The sequence below is a fragment of the Falco biarmicus genome, chromosome W (genome assembly GCF_023638135.1).
Source record: "Falco biarmicus isolate bFalBia1 chromosome W, bFalBia1.pri, whole genome shotgun sequence".
NCBI classification, from domain to species: Eukaryota; Metazoa; Chordata; class Aves; order Falconiformes; family Falconidae; genus Falco; species Falco biarmicus.
The window spans coordinates 22,044,670-22,067,116 of NC_079310.1; the positions used below are offsets into that span (position 1 = coordinate 22,044,670).

The window sequence follows — 22,447 nt, forward strand, 5'->3', positions numbered from 1 at the left end:
TAGATTTCAGTTAATGAAAAGGTGCTTACCATTTTTGTTACTTCTAAATACTTGCTCTAGGGAAAAAACATACAATTGTACTGTGCTTTCATAAATCTCTCCAGCTTGCACTGTGTGTGAATAATGTTTTGTAGGCAAAACTTTATGAAGAAATGTTACCTTGAGGCTTCTTATTCTTTTAGAAATGATGGCTAACAAGAATGTTACATTAGTCAGTGATCCCATGTCAATTTCAGTATCAAATTACCTCATCTTTACCAAGGAATAGAAAAGGAGAACTTAACTGTATTGGTTTTATCCTGCTTCAAAAAGGAACTTGCTGTTTCAGAGTTCTGTGCAAACGGAAAGCATTAACTTCACCAGTCATCATTCACTGGTACATGCATATAGTTTGATGTTTATTTGGAAATTCTTGTCTGTCCTTTCATAAGCATTCCCTGTGGAAATCATGGTACATATGTGCTTCATCAAATTACATGTTACAACCTATCTACTAACATTATTATTCACTTATCATTTGATCACTTTTTTTCCTGTTGCCTTTCTAAGGGTTATGGAAATATATAAGAAATAGATTAAAATACCTTATTAAACGACTTTAAACATTTTTCAATAAATGAACAATTACATAAAGGCATCTATATATTTTTACTTTTAAAAATCATCCCTCTAAAGATATGGGCTAAGTGGATATGCAGAGGTAGATCCTGAAGTCACTTAAAAACCTACTGTATGTAGTTTAATTATAGAGTGGAATAGCTCTTTGAGACCAGTTTCCCAGCTTCATTCTGACTAAAGAGCATTCATTTACTTCAGAATGGAATCATAGAATATCTTGAGTTGGAAGGGACCCATAAGGATCATTGAATCCAAGCCCCTGCTCATCGCAGGACTACCTCAAACTAAACCATATGATTAAGAGCTTTGTCCAGATGCTTTTAAACTCTGACAGGCTTGGTGCCGTGACCACTTCCCTGGGGAGCCTGTTCCAGGGACTGACCAACCTCTCAGTGAAGAGCCTTTTCCTAATGTCCAATCTGAATGTCCCCTGATGCACCTTCATTCCATTTCCATGTGTCTGGTCACCAGAGAGAGGAGATCAGCACCTCCCCCTCCGCTGCCCCCCTTGAGGAAGTTGTAGGCTGCCATGAGGTCACCCCTCAGCCTTCTCTTCTCCAAGCTGAACAAGCCAAGTGACCTCAGCTGCTACTCCTAAGTCTTGCCCTTGAGACCTTTCACCATCTTGGTCGCCCTCCTCTGGACACACTCTAATAGTTTGATGTCCCTCTTATATTGAGGTGCCCAAAACTGCACACAGTGCTTGAGGTGGGGCCACAGCAGTGCAGTGTACAGGGGAACAATCACCTCCTAGGTGAATATTTCAGGCTGAAAGAAAGTCTGGATGAAGCATGCTTGTTATCTGAAGATAAGATATTTAACAAAAAGATACTGGCAGATCAAATTTACATTTGAGTTTGTTGTGCTTCCAGTAAGAATAGAAATGAAACCATTGGTGTACTTTTTCAACAGAAAGGAGCACTTGAAAGAGTTTTTTCTGTTGAATAGAAGCCATGGTGATTTGCTGGTAGTTTTCTCTCCTTTATGTTTGTCTTTCTTAGCTACCCTGAAACTGGTTTCTGTTGGCAAAATAGCAACGATTAATTAAGTTGTGTATTATAGACTGATTTCTTTTCAGATCTCGGTAGAGAATGACTACCTAGGACCCAGAAGAATTGAGAGTCTACAAAAAGAAGATGCTGATTGGCAGAGAAAAGCTCACATGTCTGTGCTTTCTATTCAAGACCTTACAGTTAAATACTTTGAAATAACAGCTAAAGCACAGAAAGGTAGCTATTTTCTACTGTCCTATACTTCAAATAACAAGTCAGTCTCTAAAATTTTATTTAATGTTTACCATGTTCTGTATCTTACTGTGTGATTGATTTTTTTTCATCAGTCCTCCATGAGGAAAATGCAGTTGTTATTCCCATTTGTTTTTTATTCTGTGTCTATTAGAATTTTTCACAAATAAGCCTTTTCAGAACATCCTCAGAAGCAGGCAGAATAGACATTTTAAAATATAGTTTCACAACCACCTTCTCAATGTGATTATATTAGCTGCACTGTACATTTGCAAAGGATTTGGGGAGCATAGAGACCCTGATGGATTATGTCTTCTATACTTGATATGGCAGACCACCATAGTGTTTATTACTATTAAGTTAATTTCCTTTTCTTGTCTCCCCTGCTTTTAAGTAATTTTTTTCATAGCTCTAAATATTAATCAACAACTCGGTTTAACTACTCAGTGAAAGCTGCTCTGTTGTTCGTAAATCTTCATGGTTATAACCTTGGCATTTCTATACTTGAAGAATGCATCAGTTTTACTAAAGAGTTGGTGCAGTTAAACCAGGTCATATGACTTGCGTATTCATCTGCACTCTCATCCTTGTACCATTTTAACCTAAATAATGAGTTTATTAGGGCAAACAAATCTGGGGATGTGCTTTCATGTCACCTCTTTTAGTTTGACTGTGGGCTACCACTGACAGTTTTTCCTGCTCTTTCCCTGCCTGAGTGTGGGTTCCTGTTTGTTTCTTTGCCTTGGTGATAGTGACTGTGCAACCAGATAAACGAGCTGTACCCCTGGGAAAATATTTTTTGATGGGTAGGTTTCCTGGCACTCCCTGCATGACTGCTAGATCTGTCTCAAGAGAAGCAGTTGCTGCAAAATGATTCCTTTCAGTGACAACCCAAGTTAAGGATAACATAAACCCACCATTTTGAAAAAGTGACTAAACCATTTCAAGAATGTTGGAATGAATTTAATTGGAGCAAATTCTGAATGTATTTAATCAATTTGGTTCCTTTACTAATATGACAAAGGCAAGTTGAATACCCCATTAGTTGATAGAGAATGTATATTTGCAGTTATTTAGTTTTCATTTTGTTTACATGCTGTTTTTATGTACAGCAGTCAGGTTTGTAGGGAAAAACACTGGGAAATTAAATGCCTGGAGACTGTTGATAACCATAGACCTTTGGTGTAGAAATTGCTTGCCTTTTTTGTTAGTTTTTGCATTTTTTTGGCTTCTGGCTGATCACAGGGTGATTTTATATACCAAAATATTAACAGATGACAGAGGAAAAACACATGAGAACAAAAAGGTATTTTTTTATTATCTAGTGACAGCATGTAATATCTTCTAGTACCTAGGGACTGAATGCTACCCCTTTGGTTCTGACTCTCATGGCTTTTGCTTCCAAAGCTAAGCATACAGTATCATATGATTGTTCCGTATATTAAAAAATTATTAAAGTCTCATGTGTGTCAGCCTAGATGATGTCTAGTGCTCAAGAAGAGAAAGTATGAATTGAGCAAGGGACTACTGCTACTCTGAACTCTTACTGAAAATATTCTTGTTCATCTCTACATATTAAGGGCAGATTGTATTTTGTTTAGTTATTTTGAGTTAATTTTGTAAAGGAACCTGCATTTTGAGGTAAAAAAAAAATGTTCTTATTTAAATTTAATTTGGTATTCTTACAGAATCACACTTGAGTTCAAGCTGGAATTTTTGTTTTAAACTGTAATTCTTATTTCACTCTGCAGATTTGTGTTAAACTTATGACTGCACTGCAAAAGTTATCAAGGGAAACTGGAGACTTTAGTAGCTGATGATTGGGGCTTTCAGAAGCAGGGAAAATTTGGGATGTGGTTTAAGACCCCATGGTAATATTAACCAGTTATTTTTATTAAGTCAAGAGTTCTGAATGTGTGGTTCAAGTGTTCAAGTACTATGTATTCAGAATGGTTTCTCTTTGGGTAACAAGAATTGGAATTATAATGATTAAATGATCAACAAATAGCTAATTGCATATTTATACAAATCCTAAGAGTACTTACATCTTGGAGATGAAGGTTAGTGCTCCGTAGAATGACTACTCTCTGCTAAGAGAACTTTGTATGTTTTTGGATACAAATGTGTGCATAGTCTCTACAGTAGAATCACTAGTGATCTGAAGAGTAGACTGGTAAGCTGTCTGCTTTTTCTTCCCTTCTCTAGCTGTGTATGATCGAATGCGAGCAGACCAGAAAAAATTTGGCAAGGCAGCATGGGCAGCAGCAGCGGAACGTATGGAAAAGCTTCAGTATGCAGTTTCTAAGGAGACTTTGCATTTGATGTGTGCTAAAGAAATCTGTTTGGAGCAGAAGAAACATGCACTGAAGGAGGAGGTAATTTTTCATACCAATAAATAGAAAAATAAAACGTAGAAAAAAACAAACCTTGAAGAATGTTGATGTACTTGGGGGAAAAAAGACCCATAACAAACAACAAAAACCAACATACTTGAAAGTAATTATTTTTCCACTTTTAATAATAAAAGCCTGTATTTTAACTTTTACCACATTCTATCATGTTAGGCAAATGGAGTTGCAGTGTAGGTATGGTGAGTTTTGTTCCACTTATGCTTTCTGTTCACCTTTTCCTGGTCAGTCTGTTAATGTTTACAGCTATCCACTGAGATGGAATAAAATGAAGAGAAGGGATAGGAACAGAAATCTGCTGCTATGTAACCTTCACACTTTAGCTCTTGGAGGCATGATCACCTTTTTGGAGTAGTTTTGACATTCCAGATGGAAGGTATCTGAACATTAGTAAATATACAGATGACTAGCCTGTTGTACTGCACTCTTTGTCTCTGCTTACCCTAATTATTAAGGCAGTCTTCCAGAGGGGGTTGTACTAGCTGCAGCTTTACTGGGGAAAGAGTGCATGCATTAAACTCTGCTTAAATGTCTTAGCAGAAACTCCCCACGTTTATTGGATTTTATGGCACCTCCTCAAAAGCAAAAATGCTGTAAATTCTCTTTTAAATTTTGCTATCATATGGATATTCTGTGCTAAGAGCTTTCTGTCATACTAACGTTAATTTACATTTTATCCAATCAGTTGCTTGGTTTTTATAGCACTTTTCAAATCTTTCAGCAAAATTTGACTAAACTGGTGGCTCTGTTGTGAGTTCTCTGGATAACCTTTTCATGACTTTAGCACTGTATAGATTGGTAAGTTTCCAAGCATGATAGACTATGTGCCTATTTTAGGAGCTTCTGTAGAAGACAGCTTGATCTGCAAGGAAGAGAGCAAGACCCAGAGCACAAAAATAAAAAATTTGCTTCATTTCAATGCTCTTTATATTTAGAAAGCCAGGAGTTGTCTGGAAACCTGAGTTTATCAGGCTGCTGCCATTCTCAGCTAAGAGTTGAGAGAATCCAACAGTACCAATTGGAAATATTATATTTAATATGTTCAGAAGTTTAGGGCAGCCATGAGTTGTCTTTTCCCTAGCACATCTTATTTTTCCCCAGTGGAGTTCTTCTGTGAATTTTTGTTGAATGAGATCTCAGTCTGGTAAATAGTTGATTGTTTGGTTTGATGTGCAAAAGCATTAGGGGTTGGATAGAAAAAGGAGAGATTTGTTGCAGTATAGTGAGAGGATGGAGGGCTCTGAACTGAAGAGGTTCCTCTTTTTGGGAAAGAGGAGTGAGGAAAATCTGATGGGCATGCATGGGCATGGTGCTTTGGGATAGTGTGTTACAAGGTATAGACAGCTCTGGATCAAAACATGGTTGATGGGGAGATATCAAGACCAACAACTGTTCTGAAATGTCATAGCCCTAAGTATGCAGAATTGGATGTAACAAAATTGACTGGGAATCCCATATTGGAGAAGAAGGGTTACAGTCTTATCATAAAGAAAATATTTGGCGATTATGTTAGCTGATGTATTTGGAAGAGGTGACAGTAAAGAAAAAAGTGATAGAGTTTCTCCTTGAACCTTAAGAAGTGAAGACCTTCCTGCTGTGCTTGGTTATATAAATTTGCCTCCACTAAGTAGGAAAGGGAGACACATGGGAAATAATAGATTTGCTTCTCTTGCACTTAATAATTCCCTCTTCTCCAAATCTAAAGCCACATTGCTGACTGATTATTTTTTATTTTTTTTTAAGATGGACAATAAAAATGTCCTTGTTTCTGTAGTTTTCACTTAGTATGTTAACTTGGCATTTTTTTGTTTCCTAAAATGTGTTCACACTGTAAATATCTAGAGAGCTACTATATTTTCCAAGTTATGATATGCAAATCACCTCTCACCTGAGTAGTAATAAAATGGATTTCTCTATAATATTAAAAAAAAAAAGAATAATAGAATAATTACCTGTGCAGGAACAGCATGTTATGATTTTGGTTTCAATACAGTTTTCCAAGTACTGTGTTAAGTTTAGTTGGAGAAGATGGAGAGAAGCATAAAAATTTGCAACATTGATAAAGCCTATGTAAGATGGAGTTAAGGGCAGACTGTGTTGGAAGGAGCACTGTTGGATCAGAGTGCAGGACATTCATTAGTGTAGCAGAGCAAAGATCAATCTCAGAATTTTTCTTTGTGTTTATTAGTGATTATCTCTGTCTTGGTGTGAACGTATCGTTTGGATTAAAACTTATGGAGCCATATTGGATGCCATGTCACCCCCGACTCTTGACAGGCTGACAGAGACCTAGCACCACCTTCCACTTGTATCAGCAAGTATCTGTAGCATTATGAAGATATGGGACCAAAATTTCCTAAAGCTATACCTCTACTGGACTTGCTACAGCCTCTCTTCTGCTCTGCGTACCTGTTTGGTGCAGCAGATACTTGGCCTGCCAAACAGCTATACTGGGTGCATACACTTCAGGGAGACTTAATCCTTCTGTTTGGAGGGAATAGATATTTGTGAAGTACAAGAAGCCCTGCTAGAAAGTAATGTGCAAATTCTCATTAAAAGATTATATTGATTGTGAAGTTATTTGCTTGGAATTACCTGTAGTTTTTAGGGAAGAACAGCGGGTCTGCTGTATTTGATTCTTTTGAATCTTCATGGATGTTATTTAGTGGATAAAATAATATAAAACTGCTGAAGTTAGCAGTTGAACTTTAAGAGGAGTCCTCTTTTTAATACTTCACTTAATTTCTTTGTCATTGTGACAAGCTCTTATAAAAAGTAAACCAAATAAATGTATTTGATTTTTTTGTGTATAGGTTCTTTGAAGACTACTCCAATCACACATCAAAAACTGCTTGCAGAAGCTGTCCATGTAAATGATGGTGTCTTTTAAATAGTGATAGTGTGTTCTAAATTTTAATAAAATGACAATTTTAATATTTTGATTTATCTAGGAAAACTAGAGATTCTAATATATCACTAATGCATCTCCATATGTGGAAGGACAGTAATTGCAAGTATAATGTGATAAGGGTTTTAAACAATTCAGGTACAGTAGGCGAAGCTGCATATGGGCTGTAACTTTGCACAGATGTAGATACCTGAAATTCGAACAACATATGTGAAGTCTGAATTGAAGAGAAAATTAGCTTAGTTATTTTTTAAATTTTATTTTTATGCTATCTCTACAGTTATTGTCGTGGTTTAACCCCAGCTGGTAACTAAGTACCACGCAGCCGCTCGCTCACTCACCCCTCACCCAGAGGGATGGGGAGGAGAATTGGAAAGGAATGTAAAACTTGAGGGTTGAGATAAGAACAATTTAATGGGTAAAGCAAAAGCCGTGCATGCAAGCAAAGCAAAACAAGGAATTCATTCACTACTTTCCATCAGGCAGATGTTCAGCCATCCTCAGGAAAGCAGGGCTCCATCACGCATAATGGTTACTTGGGAAGACAAATGCCATAATGCCGTATGTCCCCCATTTCCTTCTTTTCTCCCCATTTTATATACTCAGCATGACGTCATATGGTATGGAATATCCCTTTGGCTAGTTCAGCTCACCTGTCCTGGCTGTGTCCCCTTCCAGTTTCCCGTGCCCCTCCAGCCCTCTCACTGGCAGGGCCCAAGAAACTGAAAAGTCCTTGATTTAGTATAAACATTACCCAGCAACAACTAAAAACATCAGTGTGTTATCAACATTGTTCTCACATCAGAGCCAAAACACAGCACTGTATTAGCTACTAAGAAGAAAATTAACTCTATCCCAGCTGAAACCAGGACAGGGAGTTAACAAGTTGAGAAATGACCCTGAAGCAGGAGCAGAGATTTCACTCTGTTGATCAGCCCGAGACCTTTTTTTACCTTTTCATCTTTCCTACCAAGGATGCAGGAAATTACTAGTACAGATTAGACAGCAATTTTTAACATTAAGAATTGAACCAGTCTTAAATTTTTAACAAACAATTGTCACACATATATAGTATCTCACAAAGTTTTAACATCAAAGGTTGAAATTAAAGTTCCCATTTTTCTTTTTTGTAGGGGGCTGTTATGTAGCTAGGATGTCCATACAACAATATTAATTTCCCATTAATTACTGTTGCACCTGAAAATGCAATACAGTGATGTTGTACCTCTAAAACAGTCCAGGTAGCTTGTATCATCTGTAATATATGCTTGCAGGGCTAAGATTTAGTTGTCAGGCAGGTCTTTTATCTGGCAGATACTGGTGTGGCTGAATGAAATTTTTAGCTGATATAACATGATTAGCTGATACTTCTGAAGACAGCCCATTTATATCTCTATGCAGTCTTTATAGAAAGTCTGTGGACTTAAATTTGGAACATCTTTTTTAAAGGAAAAAAAGTATAAATATATGTGAATTTCACAGTTCACTAACAAAGTGGTAGTTCTTAGGCATGGTAAGAAGTTTGAATGACATTGCATTAATTCGAAAAAAAATAATTCCTATGTTTGGTGATTTTATTTTTTTTTTACGATGAGAAAATCCTTTGAAAATGCCAAAACCCAGGATATCCTGCCTGGCAAATGAACATTATCACTCTCATATAAAAAACTGGAAGGTTCCAGAGAATCAGTCCTTTTGTCTTGAAAACTAGCCTCTAATTCACTCCAAATATTCTATCATTGTCACTTACTGTTTTGGTCATGATTAGTAACTTAATATGGATTCAGAGTAATAGAATGGCATAGCGAGACGTTTTGGTGTCACAGTTGGCTGTAACATAAATTATACATTATTGATTGTAAGATTTATGATACTCACTTAAAGACTTATTGATCCTTTCAGGCTAATAATTGATATACAAACAATGCATTCAGTAAGTATACAATATAGTAGAAGAAATTTTTAAAATAGAAATTACAAAAATTAATTCACAAGCCTTCCATCTTTCAATCTCATATGGAAAGAAGCATTATTTAGAGAACTGTTTCCTTAAGTGTTTAATTAAGCTGTGAAATCCCCGTCAAAGGATAATGATGCAGGTGCTAAAAGCTTGTGTTCTGTAAAAAGGGGATAAGACAATTTATGAAGTAAAATCCTGTAAGTTTATTTAGTATAAAAGGCAGCACTGTGGCTTAAGAAGTCTTGAGCTGCCGTCAGCATTAGAGGCTGGTGAAACTTTTTAGGGAAGTATCACTGTACTGACTACTATGTTTTGTCTTCCTGGATATTTGCTGTTAACCTTTGTCCGAAAAAAGGTATTGAGTAAGATGGATTTTTGGTTTGGTTCAATACACATATCTTTCTGGTTTAGTATAATTATATTTAAGCATATGTGATAAATAAAACCTAGGAAACCCTTTTTTCGGTATTAATTATAGATACATTTTTACTCCTTGAAGAAACCACCATAATGTAAAAAACTACTAGCAAATATTTTTTTAAATGTGTTTGCTAGGTCGTTTATTTTTCCTTGTTAGACATCCCTTTTTAATTATTGAATGCCTGTAATATAGGAACTAGATCCCCTTTCATTAGAATGGTGGATTGATCAAAAATCTTCAGTACAATTTATAATTACTTTCATCCTTCATCTCAGAGAAAATCCCAGAGTTTCCTTTTTTGAGAAGATAGAGAACTTGAGCGTGGCCCTAATTCTTCTGCACACAGTTTGTAGAGCTGCATGGCTTTGAATTCCCTCCAAAGTGAGACAGCACATAAGATCCCCTTGCATATCAGTATTTATTGAATATGGTCTGAATGGCCAACTGTTGGCAACGGGCACAACTGATCAGTTAATTCTTGTTTGGCTGAATGAAAGAGAATGATTTTGGTTCTCTTTGGTTGTTTCTTGTGTCACTTTTCTATGTCAGACATATGACAAATAAGCACTAAAATATATATAAATATTTTAATCTAGATCTTTTTTCTCCAGTGAAAGACTCCAGAGAAAATGATGCTGTAAAAATCAATACATTCTGATTAGACAGAACTTGGTGTTTTCTTAAATTTTCTCATGTTGTTCCTTTCAAATTGCAATGATAGATAGAGGTTATGAGAATTTTGGAGAAAACCCTGGGTTTGGCGTATGAAGGCACGGAGTCAGGTTGTGGTGCAACCAGAGACACTTTATTGTACAGAGAAGCTCATATTTATATCTCTGAGCCCGGATACAAAATCCAGCTGCATGCACCACCAGGCTCAGGGAGAAACCATTCATGCAGTTACATAGCTATATATCACTACAAGCATGCAGACACCTTTTGACTACTAGATAACCATGTTTATCTTTCTTACTTTCCTTCACAATACCCAGCTGTTCTCTCATCTCCTGCCAGATCAGATAATCTCCATCCTCCTCTCATACATCTCTCTTCAGACATCTCTCTATTGCAGGAGCAGGCTGGAAACTAGGACCATGCGTGGCAATCAGTTAACTGAGGGGAATGTGCTCGGGCTTGTCTAGACAACAATCAACATGATGAGCTTGTCTAGACAGCAATTAACATGATAAGGCCTGTTTGCAGAGCACAGGGGAGCGGGAAACGGATGGCGCCAAAGTTGGCGCCAAGGAAAGGCAACATCTTGCTGTTAATTAGCCGCCAATCAGGGATTGCCTAGTATGCAAGGCTAGCCTCAGGAACCAATTGGTTTAAAATGCGCAGCCTTTGAAAGTGTATATAAAGTTGTGCTCCTGTACAATAAACCGACATTTGCTTGCATCAAGCTGCGTCCCGTCTCCTCATTCGCCGCAAATTGGTGACCCCGACGTGATCCGTTTAAGGATCTGACGTGAAGGGCTCTCGAATCGCCTATCTGAGCGACATGCAGCGAATCCCACAGAACTTTGAATGATCTGCTGAAAGGAAGCAGGAGCCGGCCAGAAATCCCTCCGGAGGTGAGAGGTGAGCTGTGGGGAATCCGTAATGGGGAATCAGGCTTCGTCCCCAGAAGGAGACGTTTATGAGCTTATGAAAGGTCTTCTTAATAAACATAAGAAAAATATCTCTGGACAAGACCTTAAAGCAATGCTCAGGTGGGTGCAAGTAAATATGCCCGCAGTGACTGCATCTACAATTTTTACGCGTGAACTTTGGGACGACACAGGGGTGAAATTATGGGATTCTGCGACAAAGGGCAATACTGAGTCCCACCGTCTGCTCTCTTCGTGGAGAGCTATTTTTGAGACTATGAAAGCAGAGGAAGGAGAGGAGGAGGAATCGCAAGCTCCTACAGCTCTTTCCTCATCAGCCTCTAAGTCACAGTGCTCTAGACCCCTGGGTGTCAATGCAGTGGGGTATCCGCCAGAAGAAGATCCTTTTGACCCAGGACCGATAGACCGTGAAAAAGAACCTGATTTATACCCTCCTGATCTACGTGATGTGTGGACAAAAATAAAGAAACAAGCCTTAAAGGAGGGGGATTTGGACATGGCTAAAACTATAGTTGCTCCGGTCTTGTATTCTCAGGGTCGGGCAGGGGGAGCACGATGGGAGGCTCTTTCTTTTTCGGTTGTTAAAGAACTGCGCCGCACGGTTACAGAACATGGTATTTCTTCTCCCTATTTTATAAGCCTGTTATCTTCTGTGTTTGATACTTATATCGTGACTCCTCATGATTTGAAATCTTTAGCACGATTGTTACTAACCCCGACTCAGTATACGTTGTGGGAGTCGCATTGGAGAGGAGGACTGCAAGCACTCCTGCTCACGTATGTTAATCATAATGATCCTGTATTAGCTGCACTAACAATAGAACATCTTATGGGCACCGGGGCACATGTTGATCCGGTAACACAGGCTCAACACTGCCCCCGTGCGGCTCTCGAGGCAATTAGAGAAGAGGCAAAAAAGGCTTTTTTCCAGGTTCCTGATGTACAAAAGCCACAAAAAGCTTTTACTAACATCACTCAGGAGTCTCGAGAACCTTATATGCAGTTTATTGATAGACTAAAACAGGCTTTGGAACGTCAAGTAGATAATGCGGAAGCTCGGGATATATTGCTAACAAAACTAGCTGTTGAAAATGCTAATGCTGATTGTAAAAGGCTACTGAAGTCTCTTCCCAACCCAAACCCCACTCTGGTGGAAATGGTGGAAGCATGTAACCGAATCGGTACGGTTGACCATAAGTTTGAAGCTATGGCTGCTGCTTTTGCAACAATGCGTGGTGTGGGGAATTGCTATGGTTGTGGTAAGCCTGGCCATTTAAAGAGAAATTGTCTTGCGCGGGCTGCGGGGAATAAACAACAACCTCCTGGTCCTGGAGTTTGTCCGACATGTCGGAAAGGGCGTCATTATGCTAATCAATGTCGAACTAAGTATGATTTCCAGGGACAACCGATACAGGGAAACGGACCGCAGAGCGCGGGGCAGCGACGCGCGCAGACACAAATGCCACAGCTGACATTTCAACAAGCTCGGAGAGAAGCACCGACACCTCAAGTCTCTGTCCAGCAACCTCAGGCAGCGCAGGATTGGACCTGGCAACCTCCCACACAGTAATGTTGCTCGATTCCTCGGTTCATTTATTATCAACAAATGTCAAAGGACCTAGATGGATCCCAGCGAAGAATGTAAGACCTTTCCGTGAACCTTTATTGCAGACAACTGATACCGACACCGACCCTACAGAATGAAATAAAAACTGTGTGAAGATTACTGTTTAGATATAGTTATGTAACTACATGAATGATTTCTGCCCTGAGCCTGGTGGCGCATACAGCTGCGGCTTGTGTCCGGGCTCAGAGATGTAAATAGGGGCTTCTCTGTTATGGTAAAGTGTCTCTCTTTGCATAAAAAAGAGAGGGAATGAAGGGAATGACCCCAGAGGTGTGTTCAAAGAAGGCATGCGATGTTTGTTTCGAACTTTTTGATTGAACCAGTTCTTGTTTGGTGTGCCCTTCCATCTATGTATAATGTTAATTTAAAAGAAAGATGATATTGTTTACACTTTGTCGATAACTGTCTTTCTGTAGATGTTAATGTAGTAGGAGGCTATGATAGGAACGTGTATCGCAGCGGTTCTTATCTTACCCAGAGTAACTGTAGGAAAAGCATTAAAGAGTTAAATCACCTTGTTTGGTAGGCAGTTAAGAATGTGAGTCAAAATTGCTACTGCCTTTGTTGTTGGCTCAGGGACATGGCTGTGAGGATTTGGATGGTATGTGCTGCGTGGATTTTAGGCGCCCCACTGCAGCAACATGTTATCAAAATCTGAGAAAATTTCAGCCTTTGTAGCATTCATTCACTCAATTGGCAGTATTGTTTGTTTGCTATTGCCTTGGTTGCTGTCATGTTTGCAAGGGCCCTGCAGAACATGGCAAACCTGGTACTAGCTGTTCAAAAAGCAAAAAGGGGAAATTGTAAAATTGTACGGAACGAGGACAGTGGGTTATTTTGACATTGATATCATGTCTTAGTTGGTTTTTTATTTGTTCTATTACTTGTGCCTTGGTTTTGCTTGGTTTCAGGGGTTCTTTTTGTGCAACAGGAAGGGGGAGATGCAGGAGCAGGCTGGAAACTAGGACCATGCGTGGCAATCAGTTAGCTGAGGGGAATGTGCTCGGGCTTGTCTAGACAACAATCAACATGATGAGCTTGTCTAGACAGCAATTAACATGATAAGGCCTGTTTGCAGAGCACAGGGGAGCGGGAAACGGATGGCGCCAAAGTTGGCGCCAAGGAAAGGCAACATCTTGCTGTTAATTAGCCGCCAATCAGGGATTGCCTAGTATGCAAGGCTTAGCCTCAGGAACCAATTGGTTTAAGACGCGCAGCCTTTGAAAGTGTATATAAAGTTGTGCTCCTGTACAATAAACCGACATTTGCTTGCATCAAGCTGCGTCCCGTCTCCTCATTCGCCGCACTCTATCCTCTTCTCCCACAACTGGGAAAAGTAATATAAAAGCCTGTGGCTTGACAGATGTTCTGCTTTAAGAAAGCTAACTATGCAATAAAATATACAAAATATGGTAAAAATCACTGATTTATCCCCTTCACTTTTTTTTTTAATTTGTAGAGAATCTCCTCAGTTAAGTTGTCATTACAAGAGGATCAGTGCATGTATTTTCAAGTTCAACTTAATTGACAGTTTTAACTCTAGTTTTCTAGACGCTGTTAGCAAAACAGCTTTTAGACTTTTTCTGTTGAAGATAAGAAAATACTAATTTCATTATGTATCTTCAGAGAATCAAGTAGTAGAGTAAAAAAGCGGTAGGGTTGTTTCACATTACTCACTATATGACTTGCCACTTAAACAGTCACAAAGAGCAATCCAATGCCATGGATTTTTTTTTTTTTATTACCATGCAGAAAAAATGTCAGGTATTTAAGATGTCTGAAAGTATGTGGCTGATCAAAACTTTCTCTTGATGTGTTCAATTTTAACATGGTATATTTGGCGTACCAGACTGTATCTAGCTGTAATCATAAAGTCTGTGGGTTTGTTCTCCTTATTCTGGAGTTGTGTGTTTATTTTTTTTCTCTTTCCATTTAGATGCAAAGTCTGAAAGGTGGTACAGAAGCCATAGCCCATTTGGACCAGTTAGAAGCTGATTATTATGATCTACAGCTTCAATTATATGAAGTGCAGTTTGAGATCTTGAAATGTGAAGAACTGCTGCTGACAGCACAACTTGAAAGCATCAGAAGACTGATGACAGGTGCATTTTATACATTTTAATTGAGATGTAATCTGTAAAAGATAATTTTCTTCCTAAGAGTAGTAAAGCCTGTGGGAATGAAATGAGAACAGTTTCTTTACCATGTGAAGAGCTGGATATTCTAACATAAGTACCATTAAATTAAAATTTTCACTTGTTCATAAGGCATATACATAGACATACAGAAGTTTTGGTCTGGTTCTCATTGTCTGTGTTTGGAAGTAAGCATATAAGATACTATGTAAGGTTTGGAAAACTAAATTTATGGAGGAGGAAATGTTTTAATTACTGGACTTGTCTCATTAAAAAAACCCTTGCATTGGCATTATTCCTTTCTTTGAAGTGACTGGTTTTCAAAAGGTATTCCTGCAAATCAGAATCCTTCAGCTAAACTTTGAAACTCATTGTATTGCCATGTCACTGATCTTATGTTTTGAGAACCTACTATATCCTGTGTAGTTATAAACTATGGAAATGGTACAGGTAAATCATACAGCATTTTGAATCCAGTTCTGTCCTTTGGACCTTTTTTTACTTAATGTTAGAATTTTAAAGGGTCTTATAACTATCCATAAATCCTTGTAAGATGTTTTTTTGTGGTGAATGTATTGCTATCAACAGAGAATGTGATAGTTGGTTCCTGCTTTGGTTGGGGGTGGGTTGAACAAGTTCAAATGGTGTGGATCATATCTAAAGAGGAATCGTTCTAATTGTTTTACTGTAAGTGGTGGAGTCGTTAGAAGCTTAAGCACTTACCAAATTTTTGAGCCTTGCAAATGCCTATAAGCCGTTTGTAGAAAACTCTTGGAATGTTTGATGGAGGTTGCAATAGAGTTGCCAAGGGTTTTTTTCAAACAGTAAAACATAATTTAGCATTATGTTTTAGAACTGGTAGATTTTACTCGTTTGCAGCTGAGCTATTGGGGTTTCACTTGTAAATTCCTATCTTTAACTTTGCATGAAAGTATTCTAAAACAAAATTTGCATGTAAATTTTTCCATTTTATAAGGGTGTAGCAAAATATAGTTGTTAGCCATGAGTTTTGTTTTTACTCGCTGATGTCTCAAAGTGGGTTCTAATGATTTGCCTGTTTTACAAATGGATGAAATTTTATGTATTTATTTTTTTTAACTGATCACTAAAGACTCAAGTAGGTCTGTTTCTATTAGTTTTTATTTCAAGGTTAGTATAGTGATGTTCTTTCTTTTCTGGTCCTGCCATATCCTGTGCTGAGCTGAAATTAACATGACAATCAAAATTTTGGTTGCAGCAGAGACCATGCACACAAATAACATGAAGTGACAACAGCTTTTAAAATGGACAGTGTTCTGAAGAAAACCCTGCCCCTCTCCCCAAATAATCTAGTAGCAGATGTTACAGTCTTCCTGAAAGGTATTTGATGAAGGTGAAATGAGAAGATTTGTTGGTGCTGCAGAGTAGACACTTGACAGTCATGCCAGCTGTATCTACCTGTTTCAGCCAGCAGTAATGTATATCCCTCTTGGTGTATTACAAAAATATCCTACTTGGTATGCCAGTGAAATAAAGAACAAGAGGCCTTTGCTGCTTTTTCATATCAACATTCTGAAGGGATTTATAATAATCTCTCTTTCCTTCTTGGCAAGAGATGAGAAGGCAGCATTCAGAAATGAGCTCAATGTTATACTGAATGCTTCACTTAGGAGACTAAAAATTATGAGTATTGAAACAACTATTAGTAATGACTTCCTTTTTAGGCCTGTAATGCTTTGAAGGATTGCTTTGAATTTACCCTCCCACTGCAGCCTCTGAACAGTAGCAGTGACTGGGTGGTCAAAAACCTAAGAGAGGATTTTTGGTGTTTTATTGTCTAATTCCCCTTTCATGAAATGAATAGTAGGTTGTGGCAGAATAATCTCATGCCAAAGACTTGAGAGAGTCTGTATATCCCGAACTTTGTAGTGAAAACCAGAGGATATTGCTGCACATCGTGGGTCCCTTGTATTAGTTGAGACCCAAAAACATGTATGGACATTGTGATCAAGTTAGACTACAGACACAAGTATACATTTACAGTTGTATTTGTTCTTTAATGCTCTGTGCTTACCTGAATACCAGGCTGTGCTTCATTGGTACTGATTTATGTTCTTTGTATAAACTTTAAAGCCCTACAGTGCTTTGCTCTTCAGTGCTTTTCCTCTGACCTTTTGATTTTGCTCTTCATCTGAAAGGACTATAGCATTCTTCTACATTAAATCTTGTAACTTAGTGAGGGGGGATGTTGTTGAACAAAACAAAATGCTAATCAAATACAAACTATTGATTTGACTTTTTCATTGCTGATATTTTTAAAACAGAGAAGAGAGATGAAGTGGTATATTATGACACTTATGAAAGTATGGAAGCCATGCTTGAAAAAGAGGATATGGCAACGTCTGTACACTTGCAAAAAGAGGAGATGCAAAAGTTACAACGAAAACTCCGCCAACTGGAAGCAAAGCGTGGACATATTTCAGCCAAGAAAGCCTACCTCAGAAATAAGAAGGTATTATTAAATTGCAAACTTCTAGCATAATTAGCAAATTTAATAAAACTTCAAAAGATTTAATTTCATATACAGCTTCCAAATCTCTCAATTTTTTTAATTATATTTACTATTACTAAAAGCTGTTTTAGAGAGTACCAAGTACAATAGCATGTATTATTAAATTGATATATTTAAGATTCAGTTTACCATTTAGCTTTAAAGGAACCTTTAATCACTAAGAAGTCAACAAATAAACTTGTTTCTATTAACTAATCAGAATACTTTCATGTGGAAAGTACATGCTGGAATGCATGTTTTTACAGAGAGTAGTATTTGCAGAAGAGAATCAAGGGTGTTTTCTCGCTAATTAGTTCTATATTCATTCTCTCACCTCATCCTTTTAAACTTACGTCATGTGTCATTGATTCTCTATATTCAGGAAATATACAGGAAATCTAGTATATATTCTTACTTTATAAAACTAGAGTCAACTTTCTTTGTGTTACATGGTTGGGTGTAGGACAAGGCCTCAAGGACAAGAGTCCAAGTACTGATAGCCTGATGAATAGAGACTTGTTAGAACTTGTAGGGCACAAGCCCTGGGAGCAAAGGAACAAGCTAACTGCAGACCCCTGAGCCAGCACAGTTGAGGAGGCAACCAGACGGACAGAGAAACAAGTAGCCAGATGAGGGAACGGATGGCGCCAATATGTAATTAAGAAAGCCGCGTAGAAAGAAACTCCCTAACCTTGGAATAGAAATTATTGCTAGGTCAAGATAAACTAGTAAGTACCTATTGTTCTAACGGTGTGCCTTAAATATCAACCAATCAGTGTTTTTTACGCTTAAGATTTAACCAATCAGTGTGTAATATGTAGAAGGTAGAAACGTATATAATTGTAAGAAAATCACTAATAAATGGACAACTTGCTTGCATCAAGCTGCGTCCCGTCTCTTCATTCGCCGCAGATGGGATGTTGTGCAAAAAAATGTTTTAATGTAGCTAATGTTTTGAAATTGTGTAACAATTTAGTAGGTAAATATGTTCATTCCTTTATTCCAGAATGACTTGTTTACAGTTCCCTACCAGTTTGCAGTTATTTCAATGTGCATTATTAACAAGTGAGATAACTTAATGAGTAGAATAGATCAAAGTTTTGAGAGAGCAGTGTAATACTTGTTAAAAATAGGTTTTCACCCCATGCTATATACTATAAGGCTATGCATAAGTCTCATTTCAGACCTCATTCTAAATTAGGATCAGGGGTTGGGGTGGTTGTTGGGGTTGTATGTTCCCAGTCACATCACTTGATAAGGGAGATGACACCTTTATATAAACAGTTCTAGTGCATTGAGGGTAAAACATTCAGATCTTTCCTCTCCTTCATAAGTAATATATCTATTTCTATACCTAAATCTGAAGCCAAACAGTAGTTGGTACATCTTGTATTTTGGATTTTTTTATATTTCTTCAGTCACTGTCTTGTCTCTGATTAACACAATATGGAGAAGACTGTAAATAAATTATTATAAGAGAAATGTCTCCTGTTAGCCAGTTATGGAAAGTAGTTTGCTCAGTCATTGAGGTTGTTTTATGTGATTTTGTAAAAAGAAAAATGTATTAAGAAGCTGGACTTTTTTGTACTTTAAGGAATAGATCCTATCTGTCATGTCATGCCAATTAATATAGGCTACATTATGGTAGTTACGCTATTTTCTCCTAAATATGAAAAGACACTACTGGCACCTTATGGAGTACACAAACCTGTTTAACAGCAACAGGCTGGTTGCTGTTCCTTACTTAACTTATGGGAGTGTCATGGTTTAACCCTGGCTGGCAACCAAGTACCACGCAGCCACTTGCTCACCTACCCCACAGTGGGATGAGGGAGATGATCAGAAGAGTAAAAGTGAGAAGACTCGAGGGTTGAGATAAAGACAGTTTAATAGGTAAAGCAAAAACTGTGCACGCAAGCAAAGCAAAGCAAGAAATTCATTCACTGTTTCCCATGGGCAGGCAGGTGTTCAGCCATCCCCAGGAAAGCAGGGCTCCATCATGCGTAATGGTTACTCAGGAAGACAAATGCCATACAGCCAGATGTCGTGTCCCCCCCTTCCTTCTTCTTCCCACAGTTTATATATACTCAGCATGACATCATATGGTATGGAATACCTCTTTGGTTAGTTCGGGTCACCTGTCCTGGCTGTGTCCCCTTCCAGTTTCCCGTGCCCCTCCAGTCATCTGCTGGCAGGGCCCAGGAAACTGAAAAGTCCTTGATTTAGTATAAACATTACCCAGCAACAACTAAAAACATCAGTGTCCTATCAACATTGTTCTCACATCAGAGCCAAAACACAGCACTGCACCAGCTACTAAGAAGAAAATTAACTCTATCCCAGCTGAAACCAGGACAGGGAGTTAACAAGTTGAGAAATGACCCTGAAGCAGGAGCAGAGATTTTTTTAGCATGCCTTCTAATCTATGTAATTAACTAGTCATCTTCAACTGGCTCATTTGTTTTCAGGCTATGCTATGATAAAATGCCTTGTTTAAGCTGAAGGAATTTGTTGTTCTAGGCTGTAACATTAGTTGCAGCATGCCTACTTGTGCACAGAGACATGATGCAGAGATGTATATGGTACTAATGCTAATCTGGGTCTGCGTGCGCAAGTAATACAGTCATGACTGCTCAACATTGTTCTGGAAGAATGTGGCTATATTGCTTTCAGGACCTGAGGTAATGTGTCTGTGTGGAACTTCACTGCTGGATGTCTTTGCATGGACATCACAGCACTCAGAACTAGGTCCAGCTCTCTACTGATTTCATTGCCCAGTGTATCATTATCTGCAGTTGAGTGCTGCAGTGAGATATTTACCTTTCATCTACTAAAAAAATCACAGATTAGAATAACATGTATTTAGCCTTGCAGGAGGAAATCAAAGACTTATGTTTGAGCAAAAAGAATAGGCAGAGCCAGTGGTGTGCCATTTTGCAGCACTTGGAGAGAAAATAATGTAGCCATTTTGATTGATATTTTTGTTAGAGGTATTTACTGTAGCTGCTCTTAATATTGCTGAATAACACGGAGCCCTATTAAGCTTAAGTGATGGGTTGACCTTGGCTGGACACCAGGTGCCCACCAAGCCACTCTATCACTCCCCCTCCTCAGCTGGACGGGGGGAGAAAAATACAACAAAAGGCTCACGGTTCAAGATAAGGACAGGGAGATCCCTAACCAAATACCATTATGGGCAAAAAAGACTCTACTCGGGGAAATTAATTTAATTTATTGCCAATCAAATCAGAGAAGAATAATGAGAAATGAGAGCAAATCTTAAAACACATTACCCTCACCCCTCCCTTCTTCCCAGGCTCAAATGCACTCCTGAATTATCTACCTTCTCTCTCCCAAGCAACACAGGGGGATGGGGAATGGGGGTTGCGGTCAGTTCATCACACGTTGTCTCTGCTGCTTTTTCTTCCTCACATTCTTCCCCTGCTCTGGTGCAGGGTCCCACCCATGGGAGACAGTCCTCCATGAACTTCTCCAGTGTGAGTCCTTCTCACAGGCTGCAGTTCTTCACACACTGCTGCAGTGTGGATCCCTTCCACAGGGTGCAGTTCTTCAGGAACGGACTGCTCCAGCATGGACTCTCCATGGGGTTACAGCCTACTTCAGGCGCATCCACCTGCTCTGGCATGGGGTCCTCCATGGGCTGCAGGGTGGATATCTGTTCCACTATGGACCTCCATGGGGTGAAGGCGACAGCCTGCCTCACCACGGTCCTCACCACAGGCTGCAGGGGAATCTCTGCTTTGGGGCCTGGAGCACCTCCTCCCCCTCCTTCTTCACTGTCCTTGGTGTCTGCAGAGTTGTTTCTCACATATTCTCACTCTTCTATTCTGGCTGCTGTTGTGCAGCATTTTTTTCCCCCTTCTTAAAAATGTTCTCACAGAGGTGCTACCACCGTTGCTGATTGGCTCAGCCTTGGTCTGTATTGGAGCCGGCTGGCATTGGCTCCGTTGGACACGGGGGGAGCTTCTAGCAGCTTCTCACAGAAGCCACCCCTGTAGCCTCCCCTTCTAGCAAAACCTTGCCACGCAAACCCAGTACAGCTTATTAGTAATTACCTGAAAAATCAAGACTCTTGTGTGTTTGATTCAAACATATGGACGCATTGTATCTTGAGTGACTATTCTAATGATATTGCAAAACTTTTTGTTAATGAACACTACTTATAGTGCCTGATGTGGATCATTGTACTTTAGAAATCTGTGAGGAAAAAAAGATTCTTATTCTAAAAGAGTTTGCAGTTTATTTTAAGCATGCAGAACAAAGAGCTCGATGGGATGCAGAAGTGGAGTCTAGATGGTGATAATGAGCACAGCGATGACTGAATGCTAAGTGGAGAAAAGGATGATTTTTTTAGGTTGGATTTGGAAAGTACATATTATGTGGTAAAACTCTCAGTTAAGAAACATTTATTGCTGAACTGAGATGAGAGTCTGCTTAATGTTTTTCGGATTGTGTTCCTAACACCACTGCTCCTCCTCCTCCTCGCGACTGAAGATTCCCTTAGGAGAACGCCTCCTTTGTAGCAGCAGATATCACGATTAAGAAAACAATAGGAAACAATTCTCTATTGTTGTTTTTTATTTTTCAGAGGAGGTAGTTTCATCATCTTGGGTATTTGAAAATTTTGTCTGTTGAGGAGATAACAAATGGAGAGGGAATCAATTACTGTGTGTAGAATAAGATTTTATGTAATATAAATATAAACTTCTGTGACTATAGTCTCTATTAATTTTTTTCCAGTAATTCTTTCCCTGGTTTGGCAGTTGATGCTTTTATTTTTTAATAATGTTGTCAAATAATTGTACCAAACCTTTATATAGAAACTTTTGCTAAAGATTTGTTAGAAACCTCTTTCAGTTGTGATTCTGAGTTACTGAGCCAGCATTTTTTAAAGGTATGGTTTTACTGTGGTTGATGTTCTTTCACTGTACTAACATGAGTATAAACTCATTATTCTCTTTTTTT

The 22,447-nt window shown here is 38.6% G+C and overlaps 1 protein-coding gene across 1 annotated transcript in view; it reads left to right on the forward strand.

The window, feature by feature from the left end:
- Positions 1-22,447, forward strand: part of LOC130142015 (junction-mediating and -regulatory protein-like) — a 122,687-nt gene that overhangs the window by 78,493 nt on the left and 21,747 nt on the right. The window contains exons 3-6 of the mRNA XM_056323406.1: positions 1,697-1,847; positions 4,068-4,237; positions 14,733-14,898; positions 17,235-17,422. Coding sequence (XP_056179381.1) covers positions 1,697-1,847; positions 4,068-4,237; positions 14,733-14,898; positions 17,235-17,422 — 675 coding nt within the window. The remainder of the gene's footprint in view (positions 1-1,696; positions 1,848-4,067; positions 4,238-14,732; positions 14,899-17,234; positions 17,423-22,447) is intronic.